The sequence below is a fragment of the Bison bison genome, unplaced genomic scaffold (assembly GCF_000754665.1).
Source record: "Bison bison bison isolate TAMUID 2011002044 unplaced genomic scaffold, Bison_UMD1.0 scf7180017864508, whole genome shotgun sequence".
Classification (NCBI taxonomy): domain Eukaryota; kingdom Metazoa; phylum Chordata; class Mammalia; order Artiodactyla; family Bovidae; genus Bison; species Bison bison.
In genome coordinates, this window is record NW_011495064.1 from 10,467,100 (window position 1) to 10,485,423 (window position 18,324).

The window sequence follows — 18,324 nt, forward strand, 5'->3', positions numbered from 1 at the left end:
ACTGGAATGAAATCACGGCTTAGCCACTCGCAGGCTACATGACCTGCAAGATACTTGGCCTCTCTGTAGACCTGGTTCTCCTTTCTGCAAAATGGGCACACAAACACCTACCTTATATGGTTGCTGTGAGGGTTAAATGAGGAAACCTAGCAGAGTTCCTTGCACAAAATACTTTAAAAAATGTCAGTTGTTGATATTATCAGCATCATCATCGTCATCCCAAAGATTGTTACCTACTTCACTCTCACCAGCTCTGACTTGCTCATTCCCATCAAAAAGCCCTTCCCCATGACTGATCCCTAATGCCTGTCTTTTCTTCCTCTTGGGTCAGCTTTCTCCCTTGCTCAAAACTCTGGCTGGTTCAGAGTTAGTAAAGCCCATGGAGAGCCCTCCAGGAAAGCACTGTTACCTCGTCCAGGCTGTTCTGCTGGCAGGGGAAGGAGAAAGTGAAACCTAGAGGCAGGGACACACCCTTCATGCCCATGTACTCCAGGAAGTCTGCAATGCACTGGACGATGTGGTCGAAGAGCTGTAAGGAGAAGTTGGGCTCTGAGCGGGGTGGTGGGTGGGCCAGGGCAGGCTGCACCCAGCAGGGCCAGAACACTGGCTCTGGGCCTTTACCCAAGAGAAAAGCCAGCTCGGGCACATCCTTAAGTAAAGGCCAGCCAGAGCCCTAGCCCACCTACTCCTCCCCAGGACCACAGGAGAAAGCAGAGAAAGCACTGTCCTCCCGGGTGAGAAGCGGGTATCTCCCGGAGTCCCCTCCCAGAGGAGCCCCTGTCTTACCTCGTCCCCTGTGCCATGCATGACCTCCTGTGGGATAGAGTAGATCTTGTTGTGCATCTCCACCCCGCGTCGCTTCCCGTTCCGCACACGCACCAGCAGGACCCGGAAATTGGTACCCCCAAGGTCCAAGGCCAGGAAGTCTCCTTTCTCTGGAAAATAAGCCCAGGAAGATAATTCACTGGGGCTAAAGAGACTGACAGTCACCTTCCCCTAATGGGGAGCTCTCCCAGGAGGCCCTGGACAACCTCAGCATAATAGACAGTGGTTTAGTCACTAAGTTGTGTTTGATTCTTGCAACCCCATGAACTGTAGCCCGCCAGGCTCCTCTGTCCATGAGATTTCCCAGGCAAGAATACTGGAGTGGGTTGCCATTTCCTTCTCCATGATAGACAGTAAGCTCTACCTAATGATAAAGAAAATAACAACCCTGGGATTAGAGATTTCCTGGCTCCTTAGTGGTTCTCAAATGAATTCAAGTTGCAGGATCCCAGGAATTACAGTGAGCTCCAGAACACAGGAAAGAAATGGTGATTTCTTACACTCCAAAATATCCAAATATGCCACCTGTACAAAATCAAAGGCCACCTTACATGAGGTTCCAGACTAGAGAAGAGAGAAGGAACAACAGAGTCCAACTCTTTAAAGAAAACTGAAGGGAAATCTTTCTAAATGAGAAAACCCTCCTTTGTAGGACAGTCACAATGCACTGCATGCCTCAATCACAGTTTCCATGCAACCCTCAGGCAGCTGCAAGAGGGAGGCACTGCGTTCCCCTCTATAGAGGAGTGAGACCTGGCTGAACTAGGGTGCAACAATACACTGTCCCTGGTAGCACAAAGCAGCCATAAACAATATGTAAGCAAATGGGCATGGTTGTGTACTAATAAAACTTGATTTGTAAAAATAGGCAGTGGGCTAGATTTAGACCATGGATTTTAGTTTGCCAACCCCTGACCTTATATGAGCTAACCCTGGAACCAAAATTCCTAGATTTGAATCCAGCTCTACCATCTTCTAGTTGGGCTGCTGCTACTGCTAAGTCACTTCAGTCGTGTCCAACTCTGTGTGACCCCGTAGATGGGAGCCCACCAGGCTCCCCCATCCCTGGGATTCTCCAGGTAAGAACACTGGAGTGGGTTGCCATTTCCTTCTCCAATGCATGAAACTGAAAAGTGAAAGTGAAGTCGCTCAGTCGTGTTTGACCCTCAGCGACCCCATGGACTGCAGCCTTCCAGGCTCCTCCATCCATGGGATTTTCCAGGCAAGAATACTGGAGTGGGGTGCCATTGCCTTCTCCATCTAGTTGGGCAGGTTTCTTAATTTCCCTGTGCCTAGGTTTTGTGTAAAACATAATAGCTTATTAACAAACAAAATTAACTACTAGTGTCTGTTACAGTTGAAGATTAAATGAATTAATACGTGTGGAATGCTTAGAGAAGCGTTTGACACATAGTAAGCATTCATTTACATAGTAAGCAAGTATTTACTATGATCACTGTTCAGTTTTAGCAAAGGAGTGCCTTGGTTGAGCTCACTGAACACCAGAATTTCCCAGTACTACAGCTGAAGAAACACATTCGACAATCTGACCTGAACACCTAATGCTAAGGCTAAGGGAGTCCCCTTGGAGTGACTGAGCCCTGTGGTGAGCTGGGTGGCAGCCCTTCTGCATACCTGTGCCATCAGGGGTGGCACACACGTAGGTGGGCAGCATCTTGACAGGAGCAATGGCGTGAGTCTCCTTGCTCAGACCTCGCTCCATTTCTATCTTCATCCTCCTCTTGACCTCCAGCAGCTGTTCACGGCTCAGCTTCAGAGACTCCAGGGTCTTCTGGCGGGCTCGGTGCTGATCAGCCAGCCGATAGGCCACTGCCGTCACCATGGCTGCCCCCTTGCCACTGCCATCCTCAGAGCGGAGGAAGCGGACGTCACAGTCAGGCACGAGGCGCCGCACGGTCTTGTGAAGACGCTTGGCAAAGCTGCAGTCACAGAGAGGGGTAAGAGTTGGGTGCCCACAGGTAGGGTCAGTGGTACAAATGTTTAGGGCAGTAGCTCACCACCTCAGCCCAAATGACACCTTAAACACTCTCTCCCTACTCTTTCCCAGGTTAGGGGTCACTGCATAAAAGCTCAAAATATTTAACTGCAACCACCCTGTGAAAAGAAAAGGACCCTTCTGGGGAGCCACCATCTCCTGCACACTCACAGAAGACCCCCTTCTCACAGGCCCCAGCTCCTCTGCCCAACTTATCAGCCTCAGGTGACTCTGACACCAACTACTATTCATGTTTCATCAATTCAGCAGATGCTGCCTAGGAAAGACCCAAAAACAGAAACGTCAAAATGCTCTTCTAGACTTCGGCCTCTCTTTGGCTGCTTTCTGCCAAGAACCCCAGAGGTGTCTGAACAGCTAAGGATTTGTGTGGTGGCTGCTTGGAGCCACCGTCTCCAAGGCCTTAATACTCCAAGTGTGGCCCATGGGCCAGCAGCATCCCTGGGTGCTATCAGAGACACAGATCTCAGGCTGAACCCAGACCTTCTGAACCAGAATCTGCCTCTTAACTAGATCCTCTAGTCATCTGTGTGTACTTTAAAGTTTCTGAAGCACTGGGCCAGGAGCCTAGGACATGGAAGGGCTGAGACCCTCCGCATTCCCCTTCAGTTAATGCAGGGCCACTGACCTGGCGTTCTTATTAGGTGAAAATGATGAGCTAAGTGGGTACCATAGGAAAAAGTATCTTTCAAGTCCCAACTGAAATTTGAATATTTAAGCACTTATGACCAAGGGATCAAAACATAGACGGCAGGACAGGATTAATTCAATACCTAGGTGAGCCAGAGAAGCTGGAACTAAGGAAGTACAAAAAAAGAGCCCCCAGAAGCCAGGAGAGCTCCGAGGAAAGCCTCCACCCATGCCGAGGTCAGTACACTTTCAGCTCCCACTTGCCCAGCGGGGAGCTTTCATTCCACAAAGAACCTGGACGCCATGGCCCATCTCCACCACCCTCACAGTGCAACCCTGAGTTCCTGCGGAGTCAGGCCTCTCAGAGGGCCCGCGTGCTGACTCACTGGGGGTGCTTCTTGTAGACTGAGCCGTCGACCCCGACAGTGGAGCGCAGCCGGTCCACGCCTTTGTTCTCCTTGATGCGCCACAGCACGGCTGCCAGCGTGGCCGCGCACAGGCTGGCCGAGCGTGTGGACACGATCTGGCAGACCCGATGAGTGGCCACACAGTCCTCATGTGTTGGGTCCAGACCCAGCCGCACCAGGATCTCACGGGCCTTCTGGATGCCATCCTTCTCCCTGTGGATCAGAAACAGCGTGTGAGCAGGCATCTACTCACTGTGGCCGGTGGGAGGGAAGATGTGTGCCCACAGAGAAAGCCCTCAGCCCCGGAAAATGCCACGTCCCAGGGAAGGCAGACACCTGCCTCGCTGTTCTGCCCGCCTATGGAACAAGGAGGCGAAGAAAGCACAAGCTGACGTCTTCTTTCCCCCCTGCCACCCCCCACACACGCAGTACTTCAGGTGCCCCTGTTTCCTCAGTGAGAACAACCAAGCTTCCTTATGCACACACTATGGGAGGACAAGGCCCTGTTCCTGGGGCTTTACACACCAAGTTGTGTGTGTATCATCAGTTTGCTTGTCTCAGGATAGTGGGATTGTTGTCCCTGCCACCAACTCTCTCTGACCACAGGAACCCAGCTGTGGAGCCCACCCTACTTTCTCTCTATCAAGCAGTCAGTCTGTTGCATTTCACAGTGCAGTTGGCAGTGCTTTAACTTGCATCTAAAGATGTTGGTCAAGGGTTGATGCTTTCAGATTAGCCCTCTTTTTAGGGGGAACTAAGTGTCCACAAATATCGAGCACTGTCATTTCCTCCAAGTTTAACAAGGAGGTACAGTTCATTCAAGTATCCCACTAATAACAAAGTCATTTGGACTGTCTCACTGCTCCTGTTAGCACCAGAATCATCTCCTCTCCACCATCTGGTGCCTGAAACAAGGCCTCCTCAAGTGACAAGTGGAAGTCTCAAGAAGAGGAAACTAGGGCTTCCCTGGTGGCTCAGTGGTAAAGAATCCACCTGCCAATGCAGGAGACACAGGTTCGATCCCTGGTCTGGGTAGATTCCACATGCCACAGAGATTCTAAGCCCATGTGCCACTGCTATTGAACCTGGGCTCTAGAGCCCGGGAACCACAACTACTTTGCCCGCGTGCTACTGAAGCCAATGAGTCCACGCTCCACAACGAGAGAAGCCACCACAATGAAAAGCCCACGCACAGCAATGAAAAGCCGCCCCTACTCACTGAAACTAGAGGAAAGTCTGCACAGCAATGAAGATACAGCACAGTCAAAAACAAACAAATAAATAAATAAAGCTGCGGTTAAAAAACAACAACAACAACAACAGGAAACCAAGTCCAACTTTTTGGATATCGTTGATTGGAAAACAAAAATCAGGCCATGCTCACTCCCATTCCCGCTGCTCAGTGAAAATGCAGGCCTCAACTCTAACTTTTGGAACTAATGGGTCGTCCAAGGACCTCTTTTTCTGTTATGAAGCACGAGTCAGGATAAAGCCCTTTCTGAAAATCGCCAGTAGGTAATGATTGTCTGAGGAGGTCTTACGGATAGCTGAGAAGTGAAAGACAAAGGAAAAAGGGAAAGATACACCCAACTAAATAAGTTCCAGAGAATACCAAGGAGAGAGAAGAAAGCCTTCTTAAGTGACCAATGCAAAGAAATAGAGAAAAACAATAGGCTGGGAAAGGCTAGAGATCTTCTCAAGAAAACTGGAGATATCAAGGGAACATTTCATGCAAAGATGGGCACAATAAAGGACACAGATGGCAAGGACCTAAAAGAAGCAGCAGAGATTTTTAAAAAATGGCAAGAATTCACTGAAGAGTTGTACAAATGCCTTAATGATCCAGATAACCACAGTGGTGTGGTCACTCACCTAGAGCCAGACATCCTAGAGGTGAAGTCAAGTAGGTCTTAGGAAGCAGCACTACAAAGTTAGTGGTGGTGATGGAATTCCAGCTGAGCTATTTCAAATCCTAAAAGATGATGCTGTTAAAGTGCTGGGCTCAATATGCCAGCAAACCTAGAAAACTCAGCAATGGCTACAGGACTGGAAAAGGTCAGTTTTCATTCCAATCCCAAAGAAGGGCAATGCCAAAGAATGTTGAAACTATCATACAATTGTGTTCATTTCACATGCTAGCAAGATAATGCTCAAAATCCTTCAAACTAGGTTCAACAGTATGTGAGCCAAGAACTTCCAGATGTACAATCTGGATTTAGGAAAGGCAGGGGAATCAGAGATCAAGTTGCCAACATCTGTTGAATCATAGAAAATGCAAGGAAATTTCAGAAAAATATGTACTTTTGCTTCACTGACTATGCTAAAGCCTTTGTGTGGATCACAACAAACTGTGGAAATTTTTACAGAGATGGGAATATCAGACCACCTACCTGCCTCCTGAGAAATCTGTATGCAGGTCAAGAAGCAACAGTTAGAACTGGACATAAAACAATGAACTGGTTCAAAACTGGGAAAAGAGTATGTCAAGACTATATATTGTCACCCTGTTTATTTTACTTCTATGCAGACTACATTATGTGAAATGCTGGGCTGGATGAATCACAAGCTGGAGTCAAGATTGCCAGGAGAAATGTCAATAACCTCAGATATGCAGATGGTCCCATCGTAATGGCAGAGAGCAAAGAGGAACTAAAGAGCCTCTTGATGAAGGTGAAAGAGGAGAGTGGAAAAGCTGGCTTAAAACTTAATGTTCAAAAAACAAAGATCATAACATCCGGTCCCATCATTTCATGGCAAATAGATGGGCAAAGAAATGAAAACAGTGGCAGATTTTATTTTCTCGGGCTCCAAAATCACTGCAGATGGTGACTGCAGCCATGAAATTAAAAGACACTTGCTCCTTGGTAGAAAAGCTATGACAAACCCAGACAGCATATTAAAAGCAGAAATATCACTTTGCAGACAAAGGTCCATATAATCAAACCTATGGTTTTTCCAGTAGTCATGTACAGATGTGAGAGTTAAGAAGGCTGAGTGCTAAAGAACTGATGCTTTCAAATTGTGGTGCTGGAGAAGACTCTTGAGAGTTCCTTGGACAGCGATGAGATAAAAGCAGTCAATCCTAAAGGAAATCAACCCTGAATATTCATTGGGAAGGACTGATGCTGAAGCTGAAGCTCCAATACCTTGGCCACCTGATGTGAAGAGTCAATTCATTGGAAAAGCCCCTGATTCTGAGAAAGACTGAGGGCAGGAGAGGAAGGGGGCATCAGCGATGAGATGGTTGGATGGCATCACTGAACACTGGACATGAGTTTGAGCAAACTCCAGGAGACAGTAAAGGACAGGGAAGTCTGCATGCTGCAGTCCATGGAATCGCAAAGGGCCAGACACCACTTAGCAACTAAACAACAAAAGGAATGAAATGCCAGGGCTTCAGGAAAGAGAAGTAGATGAAAATAAATCATTGAAGGGTCCACAGGGAACCTCTAGCATAAAGCTGAGATCCCTGTGCCAGGCAGGAACTCGAGTACAAAAGTGAAAGTCCTTGCATGGGGGCCAGCTCTCCCCAGCACCATGAGTCACTCTGGTAGTCAGCACATTCAAAACAGACACAAGTGGAAAATATGTGGCAAGTGACATCAAGCCATAGGCCTGCCACGTGAGGCCAAGGCCTCACGCTGGGGGAGACCTTCCTGCTGTCCACATCTGAAGGGTCAACAGCCTGAGCTTCTTCCTCATTCCCCAGCCATCTGTCCACCCTTCTGAGGTCCCAGCAAACAGAGAAGGACCCGAAGCTTACCCTTCAATATCTGAAACATCTTTGGTCTCAAAATGGCCTGTGGCAAGAAGTTCAGGGCTGAGCTTCCCCCCAAAAAGCAGCTCCTCCTTGGCCATCTTCACCAGGATAAGCCTCACCAGTTCCCCCATGTACATTCCACTGATCATCTTTTCAAATCTGCAGAGAGAGATACAGCAAAAAAACATAAGTCTCTGCTGCCAGTAAACCTGACCCGTCCTTGTAGAAGCAGCAGGCACGCATGGCGCCTATGCAGAACAAAGGCAAACGTGTGCGGCACTGACCAGGAGTGAGATGTGTAGAGAAATGACAGCTGGGCACAAACGGGGTTGGAGGCACTGGGAGCTTAGGCTGCCTCTGCAGGCAGGTGGGCCTCGAACTATGGAGAAGGAGGGTCCTTTAGCAGCCAAACCAAACACCCAGGGAGTGTGGGACACTCCCCCAAAGCTTGAATTTGAGGTGTAGTGGGTTATGTGGTAGGGTAGCAATTTTTAATAAACTTTTTCTCTAGCAAGGAAATGCTCTTTTAAAAATGAATTCTTATGCAAAACCTCAGTATTTATCTCAAGCAGGAAAAAAAAAAAAAACAAAAAAACACAGGTCACTCTAATTAAACTTGGGAGCACAGGGCTAGCAACTCGTCACCTCAAACTTCCTTCCCCTTGCAGGCCATCTGTGGCTTCCTGAGAAAACAGAACAACGTGGGATGGAAGGGGGATTGGGCAAGAATAGGGACAGATGAGAAGGAGCTCTAAGTGTCGCACGGTTTGGGGAATCTGGAAGTGAGACATGTTGGCAGTTTCTGAGCAGGAAGGCGACAAGATAGCCGAGAGAGAAGTTGGGTAATTTATTTTTTCAACACTAGGTGACAGTGTTTTCTTATAAAGTCTTCCTGGCTTAGATATACGACAGGCGAAACCGCCCTTGCAATTCTTTTTAGCCAAAAAAAAAAAAAAGGCCCTTTCCTGGTGTCTTAGAAAGGATCTAGGTCCCACACAGGGCCTTCAGAGAAGGCCCAGAGCAGGGTGTGAAGAAATTCCAAAGTCACCTGGTGCACACTACAAGAGAAGAAGCCGGGCCCTCAGGAAGTGACTTGCCCAAGACCCAAACACAGGTATGGCAGAACTAGAGCTAAGTGGAGAGCTGGCAAAGCTGCTTGAGCAGGAGGTATGTTTAAAATGTTTAAGTGCCGCACAGGCACGCTGCCTAAGAGGCAGCCCAGGTTCGGCAGTAAGGAACTCACATGTCTACTTCCGTACCTTCTCCAAAACAGCTGGTTCTGTGAGAGATAAGGGAGGGCGCCAGTGGGGCTCTGAAGCGTGAGTGGTAAAAGTTTTTATCTCAGGTTTTAAAAACACTTTGTTTCAGTTGGTGTTTGGAACGCATTTATTTAGAAATATAACGAGTGAGAAAAAAGTTCGTATTCAAGCCCAGCAATAATTTCAGGGATAGTTGATCCATTGGCAATATGTCCTCCCAGCCTTTTTTGTTTTTGTTTGTTTGTTGAGCAGTTTTTTCAGTCCATGAATTTCTCACCAGCCGTGGTAGACACAGCCAGTATTCTATGAATGGACTCTCTTTTCAACATGTGAGAGAAGCTTGTGACTTAAATAAGCTGTGCTTTGAGGAAGCAAGGACACCCCCCCGTAGAGCAAAAGACTCTCTTATAAAGCTGGTTTATAAGGTTGGATTTTATTTCTTTCTAGCAGGGATAAGTACTAGATTTCCTACAATAGTCACAGCACCAATAAGACCATAGAGGGCCTAGGAATTCCCTGGCGGTACAGTTGTTGGGACTCTGAGCTTTCTGGGCTGAGGGCCCTGGTTCAGTCCCTGGCCAGGGAACTAAGATCCCGCAAGGCTCAAAAAAAAAGGCCAGAGAGGACTTGATAGCTCAAAATGTTTTGTAATTGCCTTTAGAGCTTGCGGCAATCCCTGTTTCAAGATCTTTAATAAGGACATTAGGCAAATGTTTGTGAGATTGAAATAACGTTTTATAAGAGCCAGAAGTAACCAAAAACTAAGTCTGACCAGATTGGAGAATATAACATCCAGGGACCAAAAAAAAAGTTAGAGCCCCTCCTCCAGTCCACTCAAGGACCGAGGTTGGACCACAGGTCCAGAGAAGGAGGCCAAAGGGGCTCCTTAACCAACTTTTCTATAGGCCTTGAGCCTGCCTACAGCTATAGCAAGAGGCCCTGGGACTCTTGCAACTCAGCCTAGTTCATAATAGGCAGCAATTAGGAGCCAACTCTCAGCCTCATGCCCTGGGCAGTGACAGAGGTGGGAGCTATGAAATGAGCTTTCAGATCCCTTATCTTTGCTATCTCATCATGGCTTTTCTTATGTGGTGCACAAATTGTTTCTATGGACAACATACAGCCTGAAGGCAGAGTGAAAGAGCAGGGCAGCACACTTAGAATACGATCTTCTAAAATGACCACTCTTGAGGGTCAAATTATAAGCCATACTCTGGTTTGTCCACTTGCTCTATCTTTTGTAGACAGCTCTCAGCAACTGATAGTCACAATATATGTAACAAGCACATTTCCATAAGCAGTGGGTGCCTTGGTAACTTTAGGGGCTATATATAAAGCTGTAAAGTAAAAATAAGAACCACCCCCTAGCCCTGGCCAGCCCCCACCTCAGCTCCTGAGCCCAGCCCTTGAGCCCACTGCACACAGGGGGCCACTCACAGTTGCTTCCCGGGGTTCAGAGAGCCCATGTCGATCTCCTGATCAAACTCCGTACGGATGTCATCAAGCGCGCCGTCATCCCCAAAGGCCCCCCATTCCATATTGATACACATCCGGCCCTCGTCGCCCTCCACCGTGTCGATGTGGCGCATCTCTTCCATGTAGCAAGCATTGCTGCCTGTGCCTGGACAAAACAAGAGAATGCTCAGCACCCACTCACACTGTCCTCCCCCAGCCCCCAGCCCCCATCTCCCTCTTAAAACTCTGTCCTCAGACCGCTCAGTGTGACTGGGATTCCTCCCTGGAGGCTCCTGGGGCATCTCGACATGGTCCAACCCACTACCACCCACAACTCCTCAAGTCCTGGCTCAGCCCTCAAAAGTGACCATACCATTATCTTCTAACAGGAAGTACAAAGGAAGATCCAGGCCATGGACTCCTCCTCTCTTTGCAGCCCACACCCGCACTCCATTGGCCAGCACTGTTCACACACCCACAATGCTCACACGCAGTGTTCACGTACCCACAATGAGACCAATCTCACAGTTCTGGTCATCATAGCCACAGGTCATCATGGTCCCAACGGTATCATTCACTACAGCCACAATATCAATATCAAAGTCCTGCAGGGATAAAAGGGGAACCCTAACTTTCACTGTCACAGAAAGACTACAAATGTGAAGACGAAGAGTAATAAGACACACAGCTCAAGAGCAGGGCTAGAGCTGGAAGTTGGGTCCAGATCCAGTCTAACGACAGCATCTCACTGCCCACCCCACTGGTCTTCATCACAGAGGACTTCCCTTACAGCAGGCCTGCAGTGTAGTTCACAGCCGTTACTACGATAAGAAGAGCGTGTCTTGTTATCATTGTCTTCTTCTCATTCTCTTTCTTCTTTTCTTTCTCTATCTCTCCCTCCCTCCCAGTAGGTCTTGCCCTTCTGTGACTAGACCTTTATCATGTCCTTTCTCTGCCCCATTCCACCCTGATACCAACATAAATCCCAAACTTCTCATTTGAAAATGAGGGTTTTTCTTTCACCAAGGCTATGATTAGTTGTCCATCATGCTAATCTAAAGACCCCAAAGGCATCTGATCATATATAAGGTCACTGGTGTGCTAATTGTCTCTCAATATATAGGCGTGTCATTATGCAGCACACCTTAAACTTATACTTTATTGGGAGCTAACTCTTAATAAAATTGGGAGAAAAAAACGAAGATTTTTGGGTGACATAACAGAGAAGAAGAAAAGAAAACCTCTCCTTAAGACCCACAGAAAATTCTCATGCCAATTTAAGGACCCGACAAGGCAAGACTTCAGAGTGGACTCAAAAGAATGCAAAGGGCCTCCAGACCCCAAGCCCCTGCATCTCCCTCTGCTGCCCCTACTCACCCCTCTCCTCTGGATGGCCTTCCGGATCAGAGTAACCACATCTTTCCCTTCCACACCACTGGACTTGAACCCCTTGGTCCACGAGACCAGGAAACTCTGGAAAAGGACCAAGAAATATTGATTTCCCACAAAACTCAGTCTGTACTCCTCATCATTAGGAGACCTCTGCCATGGGGCTAAACTAAACTAAAGTCCTGACTGAATTTATACAGGTCTTCCTTATTAGCCTGTGAAGGAGAAACTATGTTAGAGACCAAGTAAGGAGGTTAAATGAATGATTTACTGTCCCCAAGAAGCAGGCTGTAGAACTGCCAAAATAAGATTCTTGTATCCTAACATTGTAAACTTTCAAGGATGTTTATCATGACACTTTAGAACAAAGGAGTCCCTGACTAATTTCTCACTCCTGTTTCCCTAAGAGGGATATGGATAATGTGCAATGTATGTCGGCCTGCTTTTAGTCATCTGAGGGGACAGTGATTAAGACTCCCCACTTATCCAATACCTCTTTACCATCCCTCTCACATACACCTACACACACTCTCCTAGAAGGACAGATTTCCCAATACTCAAACATTGTCCATGCAATCCATCAGAGCAAGCTCCATCACCATAGTAGCAAGTGGCTCAGAGTTCTTTCCAGTCCCCCCAGTCCAAAGAATGAAGCAACAAAAATGTCTGAAGGATTCATCTTACCTCGTCTAGTTTTGTTTGGAGGCAGGGGAATGAGAAGGTAAAACCCAAAGGGAGCTTCTTATCTTTGATTTGTAGCTTATCCATGAAGTTGGCCAGGCATTCAGCAATGTGATCAAACAGCTAAGGGCACACAACACAGGAAGATGAGCAGGGAGGCAGAAAGGCATAGAGATTAAGAGCATGGACTTTGGGCTCAGAAAGGAACTAGGCTGGCTGAGTACATGCAAGATATGTATCCCTTCTGAAGTTTTAGTTTGTTCATCTATAAAATAGGGGTGATAACTGGACCTGCTCACAAGTTACCAAAAGGATTAAATAAGTCAACACATATAAGGACTTAACACTAGTTAGTGATTATTAAATTCTGTCTTCCACTTAGACCATTCATCAAAACCACAATGGGGTTATCAAAATAACCACATTAGGCAGGGAAAAATCGCAGCCAAAGCTAATCAGAAAGTCATCGCAAGCCCTAGGAACAGAGTACCCTTTAGTGGCTCTGTCAGAATCTCCCTTGACAAGGAGGCACAGCTGATTATCTTACCAGAAAGGGCAACCCATCTGACTGCCAACAAGTATTTTAGCAATCTGGTCTCTTGTGACTGGGGGAGGGGATGAGAGATTCTCTGTTGGCATTCTATAAATGAACTTAACAAAAGTAACTTTTAGATCTTTCCTCCATTCTAAAAACCAGTCTTCTGGGGGCAATTCCAAGAAGTTATCTTTGTTTTCTAACTTCAATATGAGAACCTAAGTGAGTTCACAAAGAGCACTGAAAAAGAAACAGGGTTTGTGGATGCGCAGCCTCACTCACAATATAACTATTGTAAGCAGGATCTGAAGCTCCCAAGAAAACTTGTAAGCCTAAGAAATCATCCACTTTCAATTTGTCCCAAAGCCCATAGCCCCTTGGCTTCCTTTTTCCCCATTCAAAATCCTCAAAGAGAAATTGGTGACCCCTTCGACACAGAGGCTGAGGCTAGGAATGTTTTGGTGCAAAAAGTAAGCAAAGGTCCAAAAGACTGAGCAGATTCAAAGAGCCAGGTTGACCAGATGGCAAAATCTAAAAGCCAAGAGAGGTGAAAGGAGATAATGTTTCTTTTCTTTTCTGGGCAGAAGTAAGGAAGATTCCACTAGTCCAGGGACTCCCAAAGTGCAGTCCACAGCATCATCATCATGTCCAAACTTAAACCTCCTGAATCAGAAGGTGGTGGTAGAGCCTTCGAAGTAATCCTGAAGCAGTGGTTTGAGAACCACTGCACTAAACCACCAAAAGTATTTGCATTTACAAAGGGACTGAGAGGCTTGGGGTGACAGGGTAGGATAAGAGGTGCACTGGCCCCCCAGATGTCTGGGGTATGCTCAGTCAGTGGGAAGAATCTAGGAAGACAAGGCCAGCCCCTTCTAGAAGGGGACTGGCTCTAACTGAACTTCCCAGTGGATCCTGTCTCTGTCTGGTCATGTGTAAAACTAACCTCAGGTAATGCTGAAACACTCAATTTCCAAGCCAAAACTTTCTCAAGAGTACATGCTGGGTAATGACAGGGCTCTCTCACTAAGAGGATCCCCAGTGCCTAAATGCCAACTCCTTTGAGCAGAGATCAAGGATTTTAATGTGGAAAGAGGGTTTCTGGATAGATATTCAGCAACTTCTGTTCTGTTGGCAAGTTGATCAGTGACACAATTTACAATAGGGTTAAACAAATTCCCAGAACCTTCTTCCTGGTACTCTAATCAAAATTATCTTTAGTACAATAGTGTGATCCAAAAAAAGGAAGTTACAGAAGCTGTGCAAAGAGATAAGGCCAATCATCAGAGATAGGGGGAGGGTTTGAAGAAAGAGAAATGGTTTCCCCTCTCCCAGCCCTGATCATTGCTCTTTCCAATTGCACTACCAACAGGGGTAGGCAGGAAAAAAAAAAAGAGAGAGAGGCAGTGAAGAGGCATTAGATAATGTGTTACCCAATACAGTAGCCACTAGCCATCTGCAGCTATTTCAATTAATTAGAATTTTTAAAAAGTCACTTCCTCAATCATACTAGTCATATGCAAGGCCTCAATACTGCAAGTAGCTAGTGGCTGCCTCACAGTACAGGGCAGATACTGAACAGTTCTACCACTCTGAAAGTTCTATGGGACAGTGTTGGGTTAGAAGAACCTGCAGCTCTTTAAAAGAGGGGAGGAGGAGACCATCTGCTTCCTTTAAAGGAAGACTGTCTCCTTTTCTGTTAGCTGATGATCTAAGGATAAGATACTGGGAGAAAGAGCTAACACTTTCCTACCATAAAAAGGCTCAAAGGGCATTATTTTATGAAGGGAAAAAGGCTTCCTTTCCATTACTGATCTAAGACTCTGCTCACTCCCCTTCTCACAGGAAACACTAAAAAATCTAAACTGGCTGCTATTACCATTTGTAATTCACTGTTCCCAAGTGGAAGTTCATGGGCCACGAGACAGACTTTGTCCAGGACTCATACTACCCGGGTTCACAGATCTTCAAAAACCTTTGCAAGTTTTGAGTATGGTGATTTGGTCATGGTTTTAACTAAATTTTATTTGTTTTCCTATAATTAAGGGTTGATAGATTATATTTTAAAAAGAAAGAAAGAAAAAGGAAAAGATAGGGGGAAAAGCATCAATAATTCTACCACTAAAATAGCCACTATGACTCTCCTTCCAATCTTTTTACCAAGTGTTTTCTGCAGTTTTTTTTTTATATAAATTTGTTTATTTTAATTGGAGGCTAATTACTTTACAATATTGTAGTGATTTTGCCATACATTGACATGAATCTGCCACAGGTGTACACGTGTTTCCCATCCTGAACTCCCCTCCCACCTCCCTCCCCATCCCATCCCTCTGGGTCATCCCAGTTTTCTGCAGTTTTTACGATGATAGCATTCTTTCCCTTCCTTGGGATGAAATGAGCACCTGTATTTTCTAGTTTTCTTTGTTTCATTTTTATATAGCATTTTTTTAATCTACTGGAAGCCTTTGTATTGCAATCGAGTCACAATTTCTTTCAGATGGCTTTCATAGATTTGTTGGACTAACACATTTTGTTTCTGTATTTTGGAGCCAGGTGACAACCTCAGTGGAGCTCAGATCTTACAGTCCCAGAGACTGTAGCCCAGCCCCAGCATTAAAACAAGGAAAGCAGGTTTTTCCTCAGGGCCGTCTCCAAGGACACACAAAGGGTCTAAAACTCTCTCCCCTACATGTCCTGCTCATGGTCCGAAATTCCCTTCCCAGGAGGTGGTCTGCTGTGGCGGGAAGAACAGTGCATTAGAAGGGAGAAGTTCCTACCTCTTCTAAGCTCTAAGGCTCAAGAGGTGACCATGCAAGATGTGCTCCTTACTTAGATATCACCTCCTCCATTCACACTTTTATTGAGTACATATTAGGTATAATAAACACAGCAGGAATAGCCAGCACTCAAGAGTGATCCCTATAGCTGTGCAAGTATCCAGGAATGTTTTAGGTGATTCCTCTCCATGAACTGAGAGCAGCTAGAGTAGGAGCAGAAAGAGCATCCTGAGGAAGCTTGTGCAGAGCAGGTGAAAGGGTCACCATTGTCCTTGGATACCGAAGAACAGAGAACAATGGCTGGGCCTGTGGCCATCACCCACCCACCCACCAGATACTTCTGCTGTCATGGCAATGAGCGCCCTCTGTAGGAAGGCTCTCCTGGGGGAACTGTTGAGAGGGAGAGCCCCCAAGAGTCAGCACTAGCCCCTCTGGGGAGTGCTTTCTACTTTGGAAGCAGGGGCAGGTAGTAGGGACCCTAGACCACCATACTGTCTAATTCCAGGAAGCACCATTCCCACAGACCACATCACGGGGCCTGAAAAGTGGATGGAGCCTCCTAGGACCGGACAAACACAGGCTCTGGTTGTTTGGATCTGGCTTTGCGCCTTGCCTCTGGCCCCTCCCTCCTCTGTAATCTAAGGCCAAGTCACTCAATCCTTCAAAGCCCAGTTCCACATCTAAAAGTGGACAGAATAGAAGCACCCAGCCTTAGGGCTAGTGTGAGGACGAAAGGAGGAAATCCACACAAACGTGTGTTACTTCTGGTGGGCCGATGTGCGTGTCTTGGTGGCCCCGCTGGATCTGAAGAACTGAAAGGGTAGACCAGGACTTTGATTCCCAGCAAGGATCCGTGAGCCGGTACACAGTAGGTGCTCAACACACGTTCGGACACTATCATGATGGCAAGTCCATCCTTGCTTGTTCTCTTCTAGCTATCACTGAGACGACTCTTACTTGGATTTCACATTTCTTCTCCATCCACTCTTTCTGTCGTATGTGCCAAGTACAGAACGTGACTTGGGGTCACAGAGATGTGGGGATGACTTAGCATGATTTGGGGCCAGTGTGGAAGTACACAGAGCCCACTGCAGCGCCAGGTAGAAGAGACACCCCAAAGCTGGATTTTTTTCAACAGGCTCCTATCCCTGTGTGTAAAACCTCTTCTGTTTTAGAATGTCAAAAAGAGGGAGAGCAAATAACCAAAAAGGTTAAGAAGCAGGTTCCATTCCATGTTTTGCTATGCTAACAATGGTGAGTCAGAACAATCACTGTGACAGGTGGCAGTGTCAAGCCACAATTATGTCTTCTCCTGACTTGCTATTCAATGACACCACTAATCATAGGTATCCAGGTGTACTGGTCCAGCCTCCTGACATCAGATTCCTCAATCACCAGTGCATGCAAGCAAAGCTCAGATGAGACAGAAAGTCAAAATCCCTCCCACTAAAGCACATCCAGACCCTGGGGTCTCGTGCATATGCTCTCTGGCCACATGCACCTCTCCTGATGGAGGCCCCCACCTAGCCTCCAGGCGTTGAGGGGCATCACCTGGCAAAGAGGGGAGTCAAGGTCTCCTCCCTCCAAGACCACAGAGAAGGAGCATCATCTGCTCCTGTAGGGCCCAGAGCCCCAGTGGCCATCATACCTGGGTGCCACTGCCTCGCATGATGTCCTCGGGGATGGCATAGATCTGGCTCTCCATCTCAACCTTCTGGAGTCCATTGTCTGTTACTCTTACCCAAAGTACACGGAAGTTGGTCCCTCCAAGGTCCAGAGCCAGGAACTCTCCATGTTCTGCAGAGAGAAGGGCCACTATTAGTTCAGGAGACAAAGCGTAACTGTTTCACAGAGACCAAAACATAAAACCCAAGAATCCTGCCATAAACACTGGACTGGTCATCTCTAGGTGATGAGATGTGGGTGAAAAAAGTGGGTCTTAGTTTTTTCTACACACTTTTATGTATTGCCTCATTCTTTTTCTTAATGCTAAGCACTTGTATATTACTTTTAGGATACACATGAAGAATCAGTTTCCTATCCAATGATGGGGTGCCCACCCCCTTCACAAAAGCTGACTATTTCCCAAGGGCTTTCACCCAAGTCCCCATTGAGCTCACAGGGCCCATCAAGCCCTGCATCAAGAGACCAGGCCTCGGTTTTGTTCTTCATGCCCCGAGGACACCCAATACACTGCTACAAGCTCGTGGCCCGCCTGGGCCTTTGGCCAAATTGTGATCTCTGAACAAAATGTAGTCTTTAAGTTTGTACACAGTGACGGCAAAATGCCTCGGCAGGAATGAGAGTCACACAAGGGAGTGGAATGGAATCCAGCTAACTGTAAGTTAAGAGGCCTCGTAAATAAGTCTAGCAGGTGCCCCCTGCCAGGCTTACTCAAGTGTGAGAGAATGCTGACCTAAGAGTATATGAGACAAGAGTCCGGCCACTCCGACAAGCCACAGGGCGTGGGCGAGAGGGGAGAGAGGGAGACTCCACAGACACAAGTGGGTCAAGAGCTCCAGGTGCCATGGGAAGGCACAGTCCCTCCAGGAAATAAGCAGAGCCGAACAGGAAACATCTAGATTCCAGACGATA

General features: G+C 47.0%; 1 protein-coding gene across 2 annotated transcripts in view; it reads right to left on the bottom strand.

Annotated features, from left to right (window-relative positions):
- Positions 1-18,324, bottom strand: part of HK2 (hexokinase 2) — a 69,815-nt gene that overhangs the window by 10,697 nt on the left and 40,794 nt on the right. For both annotated transcript variants that reach the window (XM_010829694.1, XM_010829695.1), the window contains 10 exons: positions 17,378-17,526; positions 12,424-12,543; positions 11,728-11,823; positions 10,856-10,955; positions 10,333-10,516; positions 7,640-7,795; positions 3,856-4,089; positions 2,461-2,765; positions 787-935; positions 410-529 (listed from right to left, as the gene is read on the bottom strand). In XM_010829694.1, the coding sequence (XP_010827996.1) occupies positions 410-529; positions 787-935; positions 2,461-2,765; positions 3,856-4,089; positions 7,640-7,795; positions 10,333-10,516; positions 10,856-10,955; positions 11,728-11,823; positions 12,424-12,543; positions 17,378-17,526 (1,613 nt within the window). The remainder of the gene's footprint in view (positions 1-409; positions 530-786; positions 936-2,460; positions 2,766-3,855; positions 4,090-7,639; positions 7,796-10,332; positions 10,517-10,855; positions 10,956-11,727; positions 11,824-12,423; positions 12,544-17,377; positions 17,527-18,324) is intronic.